Here is a 20,916-nt window from a genome sequence, read left to right as displayed (position 1 = left end):
AGGTCTGATTGTGGAGCTTGTTTTGGAACAAGCCCTCATGCTCAACCCGATTGATCCCTATCACCAAGTCAAGCTAGTGACTTTAACCAAGCGCTTGGTGGGAGACAACCCACTGGTAAGTGTATATATATTTTCTTGTTTCATTTAACTTTTAGTTGCAGGTCAAAAAGAAAAAAAACATGAGATCCTTTAGGGGAGCAATCAAGTGGCTTCTCTCATCACAGAGCAGCTGCTCCATGCAGGTAAGTATTTCGGAAAAAAAGTAATAGTATTTGTTATTCTTGTTTTCAGCTTCTCTCTGATTTATTTCACACCAGGGACGGTGTGAATTAAGTCTGGGGGAGGGTTTTCATAGTTTACTAACATGTTTCTTTCTTTTGTTTTTTCTTTTGAGTCGGTTTGAGTCAATTTTTAGGATGAGTCCGTCAAAACTTGTGGGATTTAGAACCTTATTTTGTGTTGATCATTAACCACCTCATGCTTTAGTTATCTTATTCAGTGATTTTAGCAGGGACGAAAGACACACATGTGGACCTGGAACACCCTGACATTATCTCATTTGGTTCTTCAGAAGCTTTCGGGTTGTCGAAGTTACGATGGAAAGACTTAGCTCCATTTAACTTGAACCTAATCTTGAATGCAATTCTTCTTGTAATGGGCATTAGATCAGGGAAACGAGAATACACTCATGACTTCTTATCCCTTTATATCCATCTTGTTGATCCTGAGTGGCTAGCTCATTTTTAGCAAATCTCCACACTGCACCTTAGCTTTTATTTCACCTTCATGCATTTGTTTTTCAGTGTCATATATGCAGATATGTGCAAAAAGTCAGAGAGAAAAATATCGACGCAGTCAGAAAGGAGAACAAGCAGACTAAGGGAGCAACTGCTCCATAACCAATGAACTGCGCAAGAGCAGGGGTGGAGAACCAGAATGGTTGCGTAATCAGAACCACCAATGGCACATCAAAACCATCATGTAATACCTCCTTCTTCATCACATCACCACATCAGATTTAAAAAAAACGAGAATAAGGTGATAGAGAAGGGGAAGAATTCAAAGAAACATGAGCCACTAGGAAGGTCGAGCGAAAGAGTGGGTACCAAACTGAAAGATCGAAGAGCAGGCAGATGATCTGAGCAGCCAGATGGCTGATCCAAAGCAGAGCAGTCGTTCCAGAAAAAGTAAAAACGAGTAGAGGCTTTGGACATCAATAGATCCGTCCTCTTATGCAGTTTTGCGCGATATCCTGCATCCTCTACAAAAAATGGTAGCCCCTAAACACTCTTAACTCCACCATAAAATAGCCAGTTAATACTTAGACCGTCTACCATGAATAATGCATGTGATGAGAAGCTCATGTTACTCTTAATTGAATGTAAAGAGCTTTGTCTTGAAAGTGTGGCTTTTGCAGGTTCGAGATATAGAGTATGGAGCCGATCTTGAACAGCAGTCAATGGGGTTTTGGTAAGGGTGTGTTGTCCTAGTTTTACTGCTTGTATGGTTCAAATATTTGTGGTTAAAGTATGGTTTCTGAGAATAGGAGAGTTCCCACACTTTCAAACCTTTCTCCATGTTCTTGATACTTGACACTGTTTGAGGACAAACAAGGATCTAAGTCTGGGGGAATTGATATATGGTGTTTTTGACAGATTGTATATATGTTTTTCAATTGGTTTTCAAGTCTTTATTGAGTTTTCCTAGTCCTTTTCGAGTCATCACAGATCTGGAGTTGCATTGGATGAGAGATGGATCACCTAGAGCAAAAGAGGCAGAAAAGAATGCAATTTGGAAATTTTCACGCAGAACAGTCTGATGGCTGTTCCCGATCGAGTGGAGCACCCGGGTGCATGTTCCAGCGGCATAGATTTTTAAGGAAACTTCTAAATATTTTGGGATTTTACCTAGGGTTTCCTCTTTTTCTTCCCAGGCCGCCATATACCTGCAGATATATTTTTTCTTATTATTCTTTACAGACTACGTTACTTTGGAGAGAGATTTTTGAGAGATAAAACTTGTACTCTTGTAAAGGGAGAAGGCGATCTTCCTCGATTAAGAGAAGAAACTTTTGAACCCTATTTTTATTCTATTGAATTGGATGATGTATTATTCAGAATTGATGCTTGTGTTTTCTTGTGTCATAGCTGAGTAGTCATCTTGTTAGGTTTAGGGTGTTAGGGATCAATGATCAATGAGCTAGACACAAATAGGATTGCTATTCTTTGATATCTCTATCTATTGTTATACTTACTGCTTGTGTTAAACTGGCCATTTTGCATCTGATCACAGGTTTAATCTCATCATCAAAAGTGTTTTAGGTTGCTAGAAAAAAGCATAGATAGGCGATTTGTTCTTAGCCAACGAAAACTGATGTTAAAGCGAATCGTGAACCAATTGAATTTGAGCTTAATGCTTGTCATCATTCTCTAATCCAAACGACAGTTTAGGCATTAGGATATCTTGATAAATTGGTAGACACCACGACGGTGGGTTTATCTAATCTTGTTGTTCAAGTTCTAGATTGGCTTGTATTATCTTCTTGAATAGTTGTATGGCTCATGATCTTAAGTATCCCAATGAATCACCTTGAACCTAGCTCTTTTATAATCTGATCCAAACCAACTTGTTACTTGCTTTCTACGCTTCGCAATCTTAAAACCATTCATTGTTTTAGATTGATATTGAACCATTAGGATAAAGTGTAAATTGGTCCTCTGGAATTGAATCTCAAATACTACATCTACATTGTTATCTTTCCGTAGAAAAAAAAAATTTAGTGTATCAATAGCAAATCAGGTCAAACCGCCGAGAGAGAAAAGAAAAAGGAAACTTCATAGTCGCCGATCTCCCTCTGTGGTTGACGGTGCTTCTCACCGTCGCTACATGAGGGAGGATCTTTTTTTCTCTTTAATTTAATCTAGGTTTTGTATGGTTTATGGTGGTTTTGGGTGAGGGTCTTCTTCTCGTTGGTTTATATCTTTCACCGGTTTCGACGATTAGGATCTATAGAATCGTCTTTGTTGTCAAGTCGAGGGCTGATTTAGATTTGGGTTGTGGTGCTTATGTTATCTTCGGTTGCTTGCAGTTATGGTCAATTTTGTTTTGCCTAGCTTTTTGGATTCGTCGGTGTGGGGTGTACTTGCTGTGGAAGTATCTACTAGACCTCTCCTTTATCCACCATTGATTGGGCGAGCGTTTCGAGACGAAGCAGTGGGTTTGATTTGCAGGCTTTCTCTTGCGAGGAGGTGACCAGTTTTAGCTCTGCAAATAGCTATTATGCCTAACGAGTGTCCGCGTGTAAGACATGTAAATCTTCGCCGGTGTTTTTCGCTTTAGCGTTTCAAGTTTGTGTGTCCTTGAGCCTAGGTTTTTGGTCTTGACTTGGTTCTGCCTCGGCTCCGGTTTGCAACAGTCTCAGTCTCTGGTCTTGATGTAAGTTTATCCTTGCACATTCTTGTACCGATGATGCGCCTGTTTTGGCTTGGTGGTGTACTCTCTAGGGTTGAGTTTGCCTAAGTCATTGGTTCTTTGGTTATCTTCGTTCTCATGTTTCTTAGGAGTATCTGTGAGTTATGGTCAGTCCATCAGCTCCAGCTTTAGTACTTGTGACTCTTAACGCTTATTTCTTGTATTATCCTATTTCATTGTTATTGTCTCCCTCTTTTGGGATATTGCTTCCGGAACTATTATCATTTTCTACCAGCTTTTGTAATTTACTATATGTTTCATTATCAAAAATTTAATAAAATTTTAAGTTAAAAAAAAAAGAAGAAGAAGATAGCAAATCATAACATCGCAGAAGAATCCAGAAACAAATGATTATTAATATTAACATTATACTTCTTCCCTTTCACAAAACAAATCCCAATTTATTATTTTTGCCAATTAAAAAATAGTTGAAATACACTTATGTTTTTATTAATTACATATATTTAACTAATATTATTTAAGATATAACATAATTTAAAAGATAATATAGTTTGTAATTAATATTAGGTTCAACGTAAGTATAAATTGCATTGAAATTTTAAAATAATATTTTTTATGTAAAAAAAAAGTCATTATTTGTGAAATGTAAGGAATAGTTTTTATAATAGAAAAAACAATTATAGATTTTTAGGAATTTAGACAATGAAAATAAATATAAAACTAGAAAGAAATTAAATTGGGAATATTTTTTTATAATTTAAATTTCGTTTAACCTTTTTTTTTACTTCACTTTATTTAATATTTTATAATATTTATTTTGGTCGATCTAATTGAATAAAGTGTTTAAGTAATTTTGGAATAAATTTCAGTCCATTCTGAATCAACATCAAATTTAGTAGGATATAAATTAAAGTTTGGTTCACTCTGATAACAATCTTTTTACTTTGTTTTTAATCTTTGTTACATTTTACTAAACTTAAATTTCTGTGTCGAAATTCACATCACAACAACAGACTCATAAATTTTATAAACGATTAATTGATTTTGTCTAGACTCTGAAGTTTTTTTTTTTTGATAAAATAGACTCTGAAGTTCATTTACTGCTTTGTGAATTATTAGAAAGTGAGCTTGTAAATCTATCTATCTATCTATTTATATAAAAGAGGGTTTCTCTTGCTCCTAGGCCCTCCACGTCATCCGCCACCTAAGAAATTCGAAAAAGGAGACGGTGGCACGTGTCCATGTAACTAAAGTTTTGCGTTACATTTAATCTACGCGTAATGGATGGGCTTAGATGGTTTGTCGTGGAAATGGGTTTAAGACTTGATAAGTTTTCCGGCCCAATGAGAAGGAGTCCGTCCCTAACCCTAGCTGCAGTGAAGAAACGAAGTTCGTCTTCTTCTACGTGCGATGGCCAGGCTGTGACTTTTGCGGTTCTTCTCACGACCTGAAACGGTTTGATTAATGGCTTTGTGTTTAATTCCATTGATTCACACCTCCACGATGTGTCTTCAAAACTTTGTTTGGATCTGGGAGTCGGTGTGGTTTTGGTATAAATATATGTGAGATCCCTCTCCTTACTCATCTTTTCTTCGTATCTCCTATATCTGTTACTAATTGACGTTGTTATAAACAGTTCTAGCTTTTGGAAGGTCTATATGCGAAGAAGAGGTGAGCTCAGGGGAGTTAAGCTCACCAATCTTGGACAAGAAGAGAATGAAGAAGAAGCGTTTCCACAACCACATCCAATGGCTTGAATCGTATTCTCTCTTCTTCTCTACTCAGTTGTTTTCTCCATCTCTTTCTTTCTGTTCTCTTATGGTTTTGTTTACAGAGCGTGTCAACATCCAAATGAGCAACTTAGCATATAATTGGGTTCAGCTCCAAGACAGATCAAGAATTGGTTTCAGAACCGAAGAACACAGACGAAGGTTTTCAACTTTTTACTTTCTCTCTTCCCCACTTTGTCTCTTCTCCAAAAAAATAAAATAAAGAGAAGTCCTTAGTTTTGCTTGTCCATCGTTTCTTCTTGCAGGCACAACTCAAGAGAGCTGATAATTGTGCACTCAAGGAAGAGAATTATAGGATTCATTATGAAAACAATGCCATTAGAGAAGCTCTCAAATACACCACAAAAACTCTTACTTTGATGAAAAGAAGCTTTGAATCGAAAATGCTTAGAGAAGTGTGATGTGAACATGATTTTCAAATTTAGTTGGATAATAGCCATCACAGCAGAGATCAAGATGGGACGCAAGTTAAGAAAGACAACAACGGATGCGGTGGCGGAAATTGTTGTGGTGTCGTGTTCACGGGGTGGTTTGTGGCGAGGTGAGGATACAAGAGGGATGAGAAGGGAGATTGAGCCTGTTGTCTAGAAGTAGATTACTGCTATCGGCACTATCAGAAGTGCTCTGACAATGTAAACCAGTAAGTTCCTTTCCGAGTTGATTTCTGTTAAAGCTTCTTAGATGGTTTTAAGGGCTTGCTGAAGTAGACCATTATGCAAATCCATGGACCTCTGATGCATTGTATTTCCATAAACTATTCCTGCAAAACTATTGTTCAATTGTTTAAAGAGTTCATGGACCACAAGGTCTTATTATTCATACACCTTATTAATTTCTTGCAAACGTTTAATCTTAGGTACTGATTTTGACTTTTCAAGGGTATCTACAGGAGCATCACTTCCTCTTTCTACTTGCTCTCCTAGCCATCCTTCAATCCCTTGAAGCACATAAACATGAACTCCATGAGTGAAGATAGCTTTTATATTCTTTTGAAAATAAGGTAGAAAGATGATAATCAAATTTTTAGTATGGTATTAGAAGTTATATTATTATTTTTCTTCTGATTTTAGTTTGATACATGGCTTATTAGATTCTGGTTGTTATATAATCATTATAACTTCGTCTCTTACATGGTTTAAACTGTGGTAGAAGAAAGGAAGGAAGAACAATTTTATTTAAACAAGACGAATTAAGTCACCTTCCTCATTTTAGCATGAATGAAGGCCCGCTATAGTAAATATTTAATGTTATATACATATTTCATGTAAAGTTGGAGGTTGGATGACCGAGATGTGAGCAGAGGGTTTATGAAAAAACAAAAGACACAAGGGTGACTAAGCTATTAGGAAGTACTTAATTAACATACTTAAGAACACTTGAGTAAGCATAAAAATAAATTGTATGTTAATGCTTTGCAGGCCTATAAACATAAAAACAAGAAGCATTTGTAATAGATGGATGATATAATGATCATGCAGGCCTATTTCGTATATAGATGTAATGTGACATCCAAAGACAACTATACTATAAATTTTTAAACACAATGCAAAATTTTATACTTTGTTAATAATTATGTTGATCACCAACCCATTTTGAGGAAATAGCATTATTATACAAATACAATTCTGACATTATCCAAACTAATTATATATATATTGCAAATACATCAACTTAGATGGAGAGGAACGAAAGAAATCAAAAGATAAATGTCCTAATACCCTTAAAAGTTACAAATTTAACGGGTCTCAAGCCAAAAAAATTAACAAAAAATAAAATTTAAAACGACTTTTAATTTTAAATTTATTTTACCTAAACTTAAATAAGTGCGGTAATAAATATATTCAGATAAAACTAAGCTTAAATCATTATAATATGTTTATACATCATGTGATATATAATTTACAATAATAAAATAACAAATTTTGAGTAGTAAAAATTTCAAATTTGCTAGACCAAAAATTAATAAAATAAAAAGTAAAATTTTATTGAAATAAAATAAAATGATAGAATTAAAAGTAAATATAATAGAAAAATCCCGGGCATATTCCGGGCCGACCCTAGTATAAGAATATAAAAAGAGTTACTCATACTTTAATTTATTGGAGAAAGTGGTTGGGTATCTGGTTTGGCTAACTAACAAAATGGACTAGTCTCAAGTTCATATATGAAGCTAATGAAATTTGAAATATGCTTATTCATTACATATTAGTATATAATGCTATTAGTTAACTACATAACTAATATTTTGCTAATCATTGTCTAGCCTACATTATGTTGTCTGCTCTTCATCTTCTGAAGAATATCATCGAAATATTGTGATTACAAATACATAGAGGAAGTGAACAAAAGATATATAGAAAAAGAGGAAACATAAATAACTTAAGAGCAAAAGTCTGTGGAAATGTTTACGTTTGTCTGTCCATAGTTTTGGAATCAATCTTTTTATTAATTTTTACATTTCATTAGTTTAAAGTTGATTAGTGTAGCCACCTAATATGAAGACATACACGTAAAATATGTATTTATGTATAATTATATTTGGTGGTGAAGATGACTTGCTACTATATACAATCTGCATGGGTCTACAGATAAAGACCATTTGGTCTCCATTTCATGCTTAGTCGTCATTTTTCTTTATTTTGGTATCCTTCATCATAAATGACGAATCTACCCTTTATATCTAATCATACAGAGAGGATACCAACTATATGTTTATATATGCTAATAATATTCTTTATTTATTTTATGTCACATGCTAAATGTACTCTAATTGGCCATGAACAGCTAAAAACATTAATACCTGATCAATTAATTCAATCATCATTACGTACATAATCGTACTAATCGAACATTAAAATGTTGTACATAGGCTCATTAAAACCCAACACATAGCTCTATCTCTTTATGGAAGTTAGTAATTAGTTTAGAATCTTGTCATACCCATTCGTATCAGTTGATCATTGTGATTCATTGTTGATCCTCGCGCTTTCCATATATTCTGTCACTTTTAATTGGCATCTTATCTTAGATGATCTCAGAGAATGACACAGAAATCTTCGAATGAGTTTAATTTGGAAAATGTAGTCAGTCACTAAAATTATCGTAAACTTGCCTATAAACAACTACACATGTATATCACACTAGAGATTTTATGCTGGTAACCCAATTAAAAAGAAAATTTAACTTTTAAGGGGTTATTGGTTGTTTTATTTTAATTGATTTGAAAATTCGAACTAAATGTAGTGTTATTGGTTCTATGATTTTCAAATCTGTATTAAAATCATGTTTTATTGGTTTAATGATTTATAAATTTTGTATCAAATCAAGTGTTATTCAATCGTACGGATTTACTAATATATTTGATTTTATAATGGATTTGAATGGATTTGTTTGAATTTTTTAGTTAAAAATACAAAGACTCAAATCCGAGAGAAAACCTCCGGATTTGCATATTTTACTTGGATTTATAAATACTATATGAATTTCTAAATCAATCAAAATATATAAACCAATAACACCTTCCGTTTCGTAAAATATGCAAATCTGGAGATTTTCCCTCGGATATTAGGAGACTGAAATCGATATTATGGTTTTTCTACTAATATAGTTCCGTACACCCTCCGTTTCGTAAATATGTATGCTTTAGAAAAAAAAACTGGTCAAAAGATATTAATGATTAATTGTACATTTAAAAACATTGATTGAATTTTTGAATGGATTATATTTATATGAAATAGATAATCACAAATAACCATGCATTTAAAACTAAAATTTAATATGTTTTATCAGTATGTATAAATTTTTTAAAACATGCATTATTTCAAAATAGAGAAAATATTCATAACAACGACGGATTTTATTACTTAGTGAGAGTTAGAAGAAATAAAAGATTTTACTTTTTGGTTGTCGGTTGTAGTGTAGAATTTTTGTTTCAAAATAAGTGTTTTTTTATGATTCTAATGCAAAATTTATTGATTTTATATTTCTATCTATTTTTATGTTGGTTGAAATGTGGTTAGGTGTGTTGGCAATGATGTTTTTATTTAGTAAAATTGTATAATTAAATATTTTCTTAACATGCGTACCAAAGTCTAAAATGACAATTAAAATATAACGAAAGGAGTACTTATTTTATTATGTTGTTTTAAATATTACTAAAAATATTTTCTAGGTTATTTTCACGTATATTTTTAGGCTATGACATTCATTTCTTATATCAAATTTTTATAGGTTATAGAAAGTTAACAACCAAAATAAATTCAGTGGTATATTATTTCTGTTAATTTTTGGAAAAAAAAATTGTTCATTATTTTGGAAAAGAATAATCTTTTTAGTTTAATTTGGATTGGATTTTGATTTCAGAGATAAAAAATAATCTAACTATTCTAATAATAAGTATTTTAAATCTTTTTATAATCATTTTCTCGGATTAATTTTTCTTTCAGTTTGGTTCAAATTAGATTTGGCGTTGCCATTCTGTAATTATTCATCTTAAAAATATTTCTTTTTTTGAATTATACAGGTGTATCCTGGCTCCACAGAAATGGTCCAGATTAGTCAAGTGTTACCACGTATCGGTCATCTATCCCTGGTGATGCCGAAATGTTAATTCTCCGGTGATCGGGACTAGAAAAATATTTCTCAATGTACTTTTAATTTTAAATACCAGTGGCATACCAAAAAGAAGGGTAAATTCGGAAAATAGAGAAGAAGAAAAATCAAAAAGACTATTGTGAATCATATATAAAGACCACGAGCTTGGAAGGGAAAGAGCAGTTTTCTCTGACCAAAACGTTAAACCTCATCTCAGAAAGAACAACAATGTCTAAATTATCGTATAATCTCATCTTCTTCATAGTTTTCTTGTGTTTGGGGTTGAGATCATCAGCGATTACGAATCTCAACACCTTAAGTTTCGAAGAATCGCTTTCTCCTCTCTTTGGCGATGGCAATCTCGTCCGTTCACCTGATGATCTCTCCGTTCGCCTCCTCCTCGATAAATACACCGGTATATACATATATAGCTATATATTCACATGGGTTCTTTATTTTTTATGATGAAAAATTGATGATGATGATGATTATGTATAGGTTCTGGTTTCATATCATCGAATATGTATCAACATGGATTTTACAGCTCTATGATCAAGCTTCCAGCCGATTATACTGCCGGCGTCGTCGTCGCCTTTTACGTAAGTCGCCGGCCATTTATTTTTATCTGTTTGATTACCATAAAATGATTTTTATATAAAAATAATTTTCTCTTTTTTTTTTTTGAGAATTTGTGTCTTTTATTGTTGTTCTTCATGATTGTTATTTTTTTTTACTTTTTGACCGGAATGTTTTATTATTATTGTGGTTGATCATGAATTTAACACATTTGATCTAATAATAAATCTTTGTTTTGTTTTGTTTTGTTTTGTTTTGTTTTGTGTTAAAGACACTAAATTTAATATTTTATGTGCAGACATCAAACGGAGACGTGTTCGAGAAAACACATGACGAACTAGACATAGAGTTTCTAGGGAACATTAAAGGGAAGCCATGGAGGTTTCAGACAAACCTGTACGGAAATGGAAGTACACATAGAGGTCGTGAAGAAAGATATCGTCTATGGTTCGATCCTTCTAAAGAGTTTCATCGTTACAGCATCCTCTGGACTCCTCACAAGATCATGTAAGCTTCTTTTTATCGATCATTTCTTTCTTTCTTTTTCCCCCGTTTAGCTTCATTAGCGTTGACCAAACCCAATTCACAAAGATTACCAGCTTAACGAAAGAATGTTGTCTTTCTGAAAACGTGTCTTTCTTTCATAAGATAATTAATGAATCATACTACGTATACTAATATATTCTCTCTCTTTCTACTAAAAATTGATAGTTTTCTTATTTTCCGATTTACTTTTTATTTTATTTCTTTTCGAAAACAATTAATTCGGCATTACTGTAAAAACATTAGCTTAGTATCTTTTTGACGCGTAACTCTCGCACTCAGTTATCACGCGTAGCACGTAAAATAAAAGCTGAAGTAATTGTTCAGAAATATGACTTTTTATTGGGCTTCTTTTGTGTTGAAACTAAAGGATTTAAAGCAACCATTGGTGATGAGATACCAAATGGAGTATTTCATCAGTATGTTATTAATATTTTAACATATTTAAGTTTATATATTGAATTTTAAATTATAAAAGTATAGGTATTTATATCAATGCATGTGTTAAGAATATTCAAAAAATTATAAAATTTCCGCAACTGAAAAACCTATCTCATTTTCATTTTCTCTTTCTTTTTAATATTTTATATATATTTGGGTGAAATAAGAAACTGTAACCAATCTACTAGTATACATTATATATAGGTATATTTTAGCTTTTTCTGTATTCTTTTTTTAAATAGTGAAATCAACATTTTAATCATAACCAAAAACTTGTTGAGAAAAAATCATTATGAAAGTGAAGATCTTATCATCTCATTATTTTCAGACTAATTTTGCTACATATTGTAGTGTTGGGTTTGACTTCGTAAAAAAAAAGTTCACGCGTTTTAGATTTAATACTTTGAATATTTTTTGCTGCCAACTAATCAAAGACTTATTGAAAAAATGATCAGATTTTGGGTAGACGATGTTCCAATAAGAGAAGTGATAAGAAGCGAAGCAATGGGAGCAGATTATCCAGCGAAGCCAATGTCTCTCTACGCCACCATTTGGGACGCCTCTGACTGGGCTACTTCCGGCGGCAAATACAAAGCTAATTACAAATATGCCCCTTTCGTAGCGGAGTTTAAGTCCTTCTCCCTTGACGGCTGCTCCGTTGATCCCATCCAAGAAGTCCCCACCGATTGCTCTGACTCCGTGGACTTCCTCGAATCACAAGACTACTTCTCCATCAACTCACGTCAACGCGCCTCCATGAGAAGATTCAGACAACGGTTCATGTATTATTCCTATTGTTATGATACGGTTCGGTATCCGGAGGCGCCACCTGAGTGTGTGATTGTTCCAGCAGAGAAGGATAGATTTAAGGATACGGGGAGGTTGAAGTTTGGTGGTACAGAGGCGCGTGGACGACGTAGGAATCACCGGCAGCAAAGGCCAGAAATCGAAAGTGATCCTGACGAAAGAAGACGACTTTTAAAATAAGATTTGTACCATTTTTTTTATTTGTTTGTGAGTAAAGAGAGAATAAATAATAGTAAAGATTTGAAGAAAAAGAGAAAGAAATAGGGAATACGTCATTCAGATCCATAATTTTATGAGTTACAAAATCGTAGTTACGTCAGCAAGCTTTGTTCTCTTTCATTTTGTGACAATCCATCTCTAACTCTAGTTAGAGAGGTTGAAACTTATAGACTTTTCTGCGTCTGTGGCGGTCAAAGTTCTTTAGGATTTTGAAAAAGCTAGTGGTCTTGGACCCAAGAAACTATGGTTTACAAACCTCTTTTAATCTATGCAGGCGGGAGACGATGTCTTCTTTAGATACTTAGGTTGCAGATTACTTTAACATGTACATTTCTCTCTGCCAATTCACTTCCATCCCATATGATATTAATTAGTGTCAGTGGCTATTAAGGTTCTCATAAAATCTGCTCCTAATCATTCAATTCCCTACTGCCGTGGTAGATCCACGAGTTCATAGGCCACCTTCAATATTGTGTAGTCACTACTAAATCAACTTTTGAGTCTCACATCTCACGTGTAGTTCAAACTGGCCTTACTTCAGAGCAGGGGTGTCAAAGTGAGCCGTGAGCTCATAACAAAGAATAAGTGAAATAAAACAAATGAACACCAAAGAACAAAAAAAAAACAAAGAAGAACAAGTGAACTGTATAACTAATTAACAAAGTTGAGAGGGGGATAGTGGTAAAACCTTGTTTAAAATGATTATAGTGATGTTGTAAATCAAAACCTTTTTATTTGCAAGGAATATTACTTAATTTTGTATCACTCATTAACAGTAAATATATAGTGTTGATTGTTGGCCAAAACAGATGATGAGTTTGAGTGGTGTTGTAGATTCGTATCCGTAATTACTGGAATGAAATGAATCCAAATTTGAATATTTACTAGTCTGATTATCCCCTGCCATTGTCTCGTTTGCGACGGCTGATTTTTGGTTCGTTTGGTGAAATTCCCGACTCGTGCTTCAAGGATTTGGGGTTTGTGTCCTTCTGCCCCTTTACGTGGAGTTCGTAAGCTATCGATGAATCTTATTCCTCTTGGGTTTGATTCTTTGTAGTTACCCATGGCTCTTCAGGATGTGTTCCTGAGCAGTATAAAGAGATTCAGAGTCTCCACAAAATAAGTTTGCCTGAAGATGTGCGTGTATCTCTTCTTTTTTTTTTTTTGTTGGAACCGTTTGCTTGAGCTTTTGTTTTAATTGATTCTAGGTTTCTATCATGTTTTACTTTGATCCTTTTTCGTCTATAGTTTAAGGTTGGTCCCATAGAATTCTTGTAATTCAAACAGGTATCTCATCTTTAAATTAATTCAGGGGACATTTGCGTTTTTGGTAGCTTTTTATCTCAAACAGGTATCTCATCTTTAAATTAATTCAGTGTAAGAAAGAAGAAGAAATATATTCAATACCTCGCTGATTTTGCTTTTTGTTTAGTTTGAGTGTGTTTATTTAGGGAGAGGGGATAGTGGAAAGAGGATAAACAGAGGCTTGAGAGTATTGTGACATCAGATCCAAACAGACCAGACACTCAACTTGCCAAGTAACAAATAGTAAGCACGACGCAGTCTCTCGACGTATGAAGATGAGCAAGCCGAGAAGTAGAGTAAGACGCATAAAACTGATATCGTGAATGATTCATTCGGTTCTATATAGTAGGAAGCCCCCAAAAAAAAAAGGAATATTACATATGAAGAAGGCATATGTGATCTAAAAAGAGCCTAGCAAGAGCTTGCTATTCATATGTACACAAACCAACCTTTGTTTCCTACGTTAAAAACCAAAGGGTACCTGTTTCTTTCTTTCATCAGGGAGAAGCTTTGGAGTATATTTTCGTACTTTTGTTCGAATAATTGTGAATCCTGCAGATACATGAACAAGAATCCGGTATGGGTTTTTTCTTATACATATATATATATATATATATATGTATAGTTACAAACTTTTGAGACGAAAGGTTTACCCTAAACACTGAGAGATTCATTCCAGGGTTGTGACAAAGAGACCGTTGAAGTTGAGGCTTCTATTCCTCTCCTGTGCTTGATTGCAAAGTTTAGAGTCTTGTACTGTTCATTCACCGACTTGTACAGAGCTTGGCTGTATGCTTCTTTTGCCTGCCATACAAACAACAAGAAAGTTTAGTCATGATGAATGATGAGATCAAAAAGTTTACTGATTTGAGTAATAGACGAGGAGACCTCGTTAGGGTTGTTGCAGTCTGACGTGACGTCTGAGAAGCTGATTTCAGGAGCAACTGATAGTCCCGTACCGTGAAACCCAACTAACCTTCTCTCTCCAATTTCTTTCTCAACCTGTAGATGCAGTATAAGGTGATGATAGGAAAGTAAACCAGAGAGAGATAGAGTGAGTTAGCAATACTTTGGGTGGAGGGGGCATGATGTCATAGCAAAGCAAAGACATTGGATAGATATGTCCAGGAGTACCCGAATGTTCAACCAGTCTTCTCATGTTGTCCACCGAAGAAGGATCAAAGGGTGCCTGCACATTTTCCTAGATCAGTATCTATATGATATCCACCAGACAACAGATAAGATCTCTGCAGTCCATTAGGTTTAACTTACAGGAAACCATTCCCCTGTAGAAGGATTTGGGCGGTCCCTTCCACCGCTTGGTGCAATCCATATAAGTTGGGAGCCAGACCTACAGTGTGATTCATGCTACATTAGTATAATAACATGGATCTAATAAAAAGACCCGCAGTATAATTCCAATTACCTTAGCAGTGTAGCCATCTCCTTTAAGCTTCGTGTGTTTGCCTTTCTTTTCATATCAACAAGCTCAGGATCATCGTTCATGTGATTTTTCGAGTACACGCATATCAGATTCCTGAAAGCAGGAGAAATCCCAGAAGTCATACAAGGTTGTTCATATTACACTTCACCCCATCAAGTATCATACCATTGTCAAAAGAAAGGTTGCGATACCTTCCCATACTAAACGGCTTACAAAGAGGATCCGTAATTACTCGATCACCTGCCACACATTTCTGCAACAAAGAGAAAAAAGAAAAGAATAAGTATGGAGACAGAAGCGTAAAGCTCAGAACATGGCTCGAAGGCTTACAATGTTCTCTCCTATGTATGGACATTGTGCTTCAAGTAAGAGTGAAATGACAGCTGGATCAGCTTCACTTTGATGATTTGATATTAACACGATATTGTGTCCCTGAAACCAACCAGTTAAACAATCAAATTCCCAAATGAAAAAGAATTTAACTATTGACAGAAGCAAAATGCGTTAACTCGAGCATAAGAGAGAGGGAAGAGGACCTGCCGAATCTTGTCTTCCAGCTCAGAGAAAATAGAAGCATTTCCAACGTAAGAATTTCTGCATAAAAACTAGAAGCTGTTAGTAGATGAACACTTGATGGCAAGAATAAAAGCTGAGACCAATCAAACAAATTGGAAATAAAAAAAAATAAAAAAAAGAATTCTAATTGCAGCTTACTTGAAATCAATGAGGGGACGGATGTAAGTATGGACAAAGTGGAAGTAGTCAAAAGGTTCTCTGATTGCTTTATGATATGGATTAAAAGTATAAGGATGCTGAAAAATCCACACCAGAAATTCAGATGATTAGAAAAAGTATTTGCAATGGAAAAAAGAAGTACTACCTCAACACCAAGAAGCATGCGATCGAAAGCAAGAGACATGTTTGATATAACAGTCTCATCTGCCGCGGAAGCTCCGCTACTCAAAACCTGCCAAAGTTATTGAAATGCAAAAGTTCAATTCCTTTCTGTTAACTAAGGAGTGATGAAAAAAGAGCATTTTGATATACAGCATTTTTGTAGTTCCAATATAGCTCTTCCATCCCAGATGCAACATTGGGAGGCAACGTTCCAGCTTCTTTTTCCTTCCTTATACCAGCTATAAGATCTGTAAAAAAAAAAATAGAAAGGAAGAGAACAACACAAGCTTAATAAAGGCACCTCCAAGAAACGTAAACAAGGTCACTCGATGAAGCTCTCCATTTCAATAAAGTAGAATACGATTACTTCTGTAAGGTATTGTAATCGGCGATAAGATAAGGTTTCGTATACTCTGAATCCGTCTGTCTCCTAAGTGAGACTAAGAATTGAATTTACATTTCCTCGGAGAAGAAGAAGAAGAGTAACCTTGTTCAGTTCGCGCATCCAAGAAGGTACGGGAATGGTTGAGCTCACTCGGCGTCGTCTCTTCAGCATCACTGAAAGAAGTGCTAGCTGCGACGACGGATTCCTTATCTTGAACGAGCTCAGACATCGCTCTCACACCGCCGCCGCCATGCGAACGGAGAGGAAGCTTCTTGGCGGTTAATCTGAAGGAAACGAAGCCGCGGAGGGTCGGAATCCTAGCGGAGGAGGTTACGGTTGCAGAAGCAACGGCAACGGTTGCGGCGGAGGAGGAAAATGCGAGAGTCATTAAAGCGTGTGTTTGGTGATTGGAGGAGGAAGCAGAGAGCGAGCGTGTGTGTGATGGAGATCGCTTCCTCACTTGTTTATTTATCCCAGGAGGACTCCCCTTTCTTTATTTCTTTCCACGTTTTTATTTTCAACTCAAATCTTTTTTTCACCAATTCTTTTTTTTTGATCAAAATTTTCACCAAATTTAAAACTCATATATTGTCTCTGTTAAAAAGTCATGTGACCGTATAATAATATTATATATATATAATATATATAAATAAAAAGGAATGAATGTAAAAATTAGAAATATAACTATAACTTTTCTGAAAAGTTTTTAGAGTGAACACTGAAAAACTACTATTTTTCGAAATAAATAAATAAACTTAAAATGTATAAATAGTACTAAATAAAAGTTTAACACTATCTAATAATATAAAGGTAACATTTAGTTTGATAAAAACGGTTTATATTCTTAGAGAAATAAATATGGCATAAATAAAAGAATATTTATATTAAAACTTATTTCCTCTAAATGATATTAACTTTGTAAATCGTTGTTTTTTTCTAAATAGGAACCGTAAAATATGAATATAGTGGGACAAGAGGACCACATTAAAAACCTCATATCTTAAATACCTTCCCCTGTTAGTTGCGTCCGTACTTGTACCTTTTTGGTTTGCACAAGTCACATTTGTGTGCACACACAACAATATCTACTTTCTAAATATAATTCATGTCACAGCCCACAACAACAAAATCACCTATCCATTGTGCACTAATTTTTTTTTGATAACCTTGGTGATCCCAAATGCTTTCCATGCCCAAGGACTAATCACATGTCAATAAAAATCTGGATTTTTTTACCATTTAAAGCGTCTATGGGTGACCATTGTACATTAATTAGTTGTGGAAACTAAATTAGTTATATCTTATTTCTCTTAGTTATATTTGTTTTTGTTTTTGTTTTTTTTTTCTTTTTTGTAAAATGGGATGACATTTAGTTGAACAAGTCACATTTGTGTCTACACGTAATGATATCTACATTGTTTCATGCTGGCTCCTAATGTTTATACACTAGTAAATAAGCTTCGATTATTAGATTCTTCGTATGTGAGTTTGTTCAGTGACCTCCTAAACTCACACCAACTTGAAAACTGTAAATATTGACACTTGTCAAAATAGTTTTATTGAGAGACAAAAAAAAAGATTTGATTCTTTGACAGAAATATAAATATCTCAAACGACATTTTTGCATGACATGAAAGCAACATTTCAGATAGGAGATGGAAACCTATCAAGGAAGTTGATGATCACCAAGTGGAGGACCAAATTGCTGAGAACAAAATCTGCAAATGCTCGTTCCGGTGCCAAATCATGTGGAGTATTCAAAGGAAAGAGGTTGATATCAAAAAATGCATTGCAAATAATGATATAATGACAATATTGATTGTGTTTGTGGATGTGTGGAAAAAGGAGATCCATTACAAAGACAATGTTTAGAAATTACGCGATAATAACAGTGTATGTTTCTTCAATGTGATCCATGTACACAAGCTTTATAACAAATGAATTATTCACGGGAATATGTAACTCTCCCACAGACCCAATTGAACCCAAAATTATTCAGAATGCTTAAAGTAAACAGTATCTACCTAACTCCCTTCCAAACTCTTATCTCATAGCTAACAACTGACTTATTCCGAAACATAGCGACATTACAAGAGCACCTTCTCATTACACCTACTGTGTCACTGAGGTTTCAATGAAAATGTTTGAACGTGGATGGATATATAAATTAATCAACTAAACATGGAGAAAACGAGGGAGATGAAAAAACAGTGGGGTTTGATCATCATAAAGAAACAAAACCGTCATCTAAATTTGTTCAGAAGATAATTACCTTGAATTCCTTATTTTATTTGTTCACTTGAATCCAGAGGCAAAATATAAGCAGAACCTACAGAAGACTGTTAGTTTTAATACATTCTCCTAAGGTACAAGTAACCGTAAGTTGTAAAGAAACGTTAAACCTACCAGCAAGAAAAGCCGTCCCAATACAAGAGAGAATTCCAAATAGGAATGAGTTAAACGAAAATGATCCCACCAAAGCCATATATGACACATGTTCAAGAAAATCTCTAGAGGTTAACAACCTCTTGCTACGTGCGTGATCTTTTGGCCATCAGCCTATTAGTAAGCTAACAAAAAGGATTTTAAGCTGCACAAAAACAGAGCAGCAGAGAAATCAAATCACTTATCCATTAATCTTTTGTGCTGGTGAAATAAATCAAGACACAAAGAACATGAGATGTTTCATTTTCTCAAAGACAAATCAGAGTGGAAGAAACAGACGTAAAGTTTTACCATTTCATTAATGTTGAAACGAAAGACTACTGCATGACAGAACAAGCCCATATGGACATCAAATACTATGAAACTACGTTGCACTTTGAAGTTATAGGTTGGAGATTACGGTAAAACAATTCCAAATAAAATCTAATTAACATGATACATTACATAGATCCATAAGATGTAGAAACAGATGCGAGAATTGCAGATATAGAAGCGAACCAATTAGAGTGCTTGGATCAGAGCAGTGGAGACGGCGAAAACGACGTACACGTCGAAGATTTGCAAACAAAAGGAACGCAGGAAAATCAAATAATGGCGAATCTTCAGATTAGTCGGAGTAGCTAAATAAGCGGACTGAAGAGAACATAATAGATCCAGAGCATATCTTACTCGTCGATTTCACCATTGCTCTCAAAGATCAAACAAACAAACAAACCCAATTCTCTTTTTCTTCTTCTTCTTCTTCTTCTTCTTCTTCTTCTTCCTTTTACTCCCTCAGTCGTCTTCACGAGTCTAGAAGACTTATCATTCTCTCCAAAATCCCAACTCCTCTATACGATGTAGGTTATAAAATGGGTTGCTTTAAACTTTTTTGGGCCTATCTGTTTTATAAAACAGATGTAAACCCCTCCCAAAAAATGACAGTTATTAACAAGACCACAAAAAGGGAGAAATCGACCAATTTCTACATCAACTATGGCCAATGGCCCGATCAGTACATAAACACTTTACATGGGAGAAAACATAAATCAACTAATCAAAAATTTAAATTCAATACATGAACACGCAAACAATAGTCTTATTATACATTAACCTAATTTCCGTTAGTCAAACATGATGAAAGCTGACATGTCCGTCTTGAATTGATTATGTGGTTTTTCTTTATAATCACTTTATTAGCTTTAATTAAAAAATAAAAAAATAAATCCTTGAATGTACAGACACTGTTTTGTTGTAAAAAAAATTGAAAGGACGTTGTTCTGTCCAATCGAACATAATTTAAAAAAATTGTTTCTCTTTGGAAAGAGGCAATGAAGATCATGCAAGAACATAAGATAATTTGCTGACAAATCGGCAGATATAATCAGAGAAAATAGAAAGCAAAAGACATAATCAGAGTAACCATCAAGAGCAACATCGATTTGAGATCTCTGATATGAGGTATCCCTCCTTTCTAAATCACCAATAGAGGAATGTGTATGAAACATATAAATTAGGGTTCACGGTAGATGACTTGGCAAAATTCATGTTAAGAATGTTAAAGTAATACTATTAGAGTGTTGGGAACAAGAGTAATCAATATTAATTGGAATGAGTCGTGAAAAATATAATGCACATAAGGTGTTCGATAAAATGTGTCAATGGAGTTTCTTTTGTGTTTTTGTTTGAAACTGATTTTGTTTTGTAATGTTGTAGTGGTGACAACAACGCCACTTTCACTGTAAACTATGAAGGGAGGTTTGAGCAAAAAGAATGAGCAACTTGCTATGTAGGAGGGAAAATTCATTGTCTGCAAACCGCACCTCAAACTCTATTTAGTGGTATTGGTCCAGCTGAAATAGTGGTTATGTACAAACAACGAGTTTGGTACAAGCAGCCATACGAAAATATGAGTGATCTAAAGGTGTTATGTGATGGAAGCACAAAATTTCAGAACATGTGTAATGCTGCGCCATGGAATATGCTTATTTAAGTGTATATGAAGCATGAAAATGCTCACAGTTAGGATGAGGAGAGTGAAAACAGAAACAATGAGAATG

General features: G+C 34.5%; 2 protein-coding genes, 2 long non-coding RNA genes and 1 pseudogene across 4 annotated transcripts; 3 read left to right on the top strand and 2 right to left on the bottom strand.

Annotated features, from left to right (window-relative positions):
* Positions 1-4,806: 4,806 nt before the first annotated feature.
* On the top strand, positions 4,807-6,408 carry LOC106309988. Its single transcript, XR_001263664.1, has 5 exons — positions 4,807-4,994; positions 5,069-5,192; positions 5,267-5,363; positions 5,468-5,862; positions 6,079-6,408. It is a non-coding gene; the product is annotated as an uncharacterized LOC106309988 (long non-coding RNA).
* A 3,605-nt stretch (positions 6,409-10,013) lies between these two features.
* On the top strand, positions 10,014-12,587 carry LOC106310219 (probable xyloglucan endotransglucosylase/hydrolase protein 30). The gene is made up of 4 exons (XM_013747451.1): positions 10,014-10,230; positions 10,314-10,414; positions 10,690-10,898; positions 11,831-12,587. Exons 1-4 carry the CDS (start codon positions 10,044-10,046, stop codon positions 12,360-12,362), a joined length of 1,029 nt encoding a protein of 342 aa, XP_013602905.1. The 5' UTR covers positions 10,014-10,043; the 3' UTR covers positions 12,363-12,587.
* Positions 12,588-13,663: 1,076 nt separating this feature from the next.
* LOC106307603 lies at positions 13,664-14,078 on the top strand. The gene is made up of 2 exons (XR_001263361.1): positions 13,664-13,752; positions 13,834-14,078. It is a non-coding gene; the product is annotated as an uncharacterized LOC106307603 (long non-coding RNA).
* On the bottom strand, positions 13,999-16,914 carry LOC106307602 (glycerol-3-phosphate acyltransferase, chloroplastic-like). The gene is made up of 13 exons (XM_013744596.1): positions 16,535-16,914; positions 16,198-16,295; positions 16,031-16,117; positions 15,865-15,962; positions 15,687-15,744; positions 15,481-15,582; positions 15,342-15,403; positions 15,133-15,243; positions 14,979-15,057; positions 14,776-14,895; positions 14,595-14,708; positions 14,360-14,510; positions 13,999-14,258 (listed from the first exon to the last, which is right to left on the bottom strand). The coding sequence occupies exons 1-12, from the start codon at positions 16,818-16,820 to the stop codon at positions 14,361-14,363; spliced, it is 1,365 nt and encodes a 454-aa protein (XP_013600050.1). The 5' UTR covers positions 16,821-16,914; the 3' UTR covers positions 13,999-14,258; position 14,360.
* A 1,162-nt stretch (positions 16,915-18,076) lies between these two features.
* LOC106308598 lies at positions 18,077-19,562 on the bottom strand (annotated as a pseudogene).
* Positions 19,563-20,916: the final 1,354 nt, after the last annotated feature.

The sequence above is a fragment of the Brassica oleracea genome, chromosome C8 (assembly GCF_000695525.1).
Source record: "Brassica oleracea var. oleracea cultivar TO1000 chromosome C8, BOL, whole genome shotgun sequence".
NCBI lineage: Eukaryota > Viridiplantae > Streptophyta > Magnoliopsida > Brassicales > Brassicaceae > Brassica > Brassica oleracea.
The sequence above is the reverse complement of the archived record's forward strand: the minus strand, read 5'-3'. Positions and strand labels throughout refer to the sequence as shown.

What these genes read in the sequence shown, in the direction of transcription:
- LOC106310219 (XM_013747451.1), top strand. Translation starts at nt 10,044, where the DNA reads ATGTCTAAATTATCGTATAATCTCATCTTCTTCATAGTTTTCTTGTGT. An exon ending in CCTCCTCGATAAATACACCG is followed by an intron (nt 10,231 to 10,313) that starts GTATATACATAT and finishes GATTATGTATAG; the next exon opens with GTTCTGGTTTCATATCATCG. An exon ending in TGGACTCCTCACAAGATCAT is followed by an intron (nt 10,899 to 11,830) that starts GTAAGCTTCTTT and finishes AAAAATGATCAG; the next exon opens with ATTTTGGGTAGACGATGTTC.
- LOC106307602 (XM_013744596.1), bottom strand. Translation starts at nt 16,820, where the DNA reads ATGACTCTCGCATTTTCCTCCTCCGCCGCAACCGTTGCCGTTGCTTCT. An exon ending in ATTGGAACTACAAAAATGCT is followed by an intron (nt 16,118 to 16,197) that starts GTATATCAAAAT and finishes TAACTTTGGCAG; the next exon opens with GTTTTGAGTAGCGGAGCTTC. An exon ending in ACTGCAACAACCCTAACGAG is followed by an intron (nt 14,511 to 14,594) that starts GTCTCCTCGTCT and finishes TTTGTATGGCAG; the next exon opens with GCAAAAGAAGCATACAGCCA.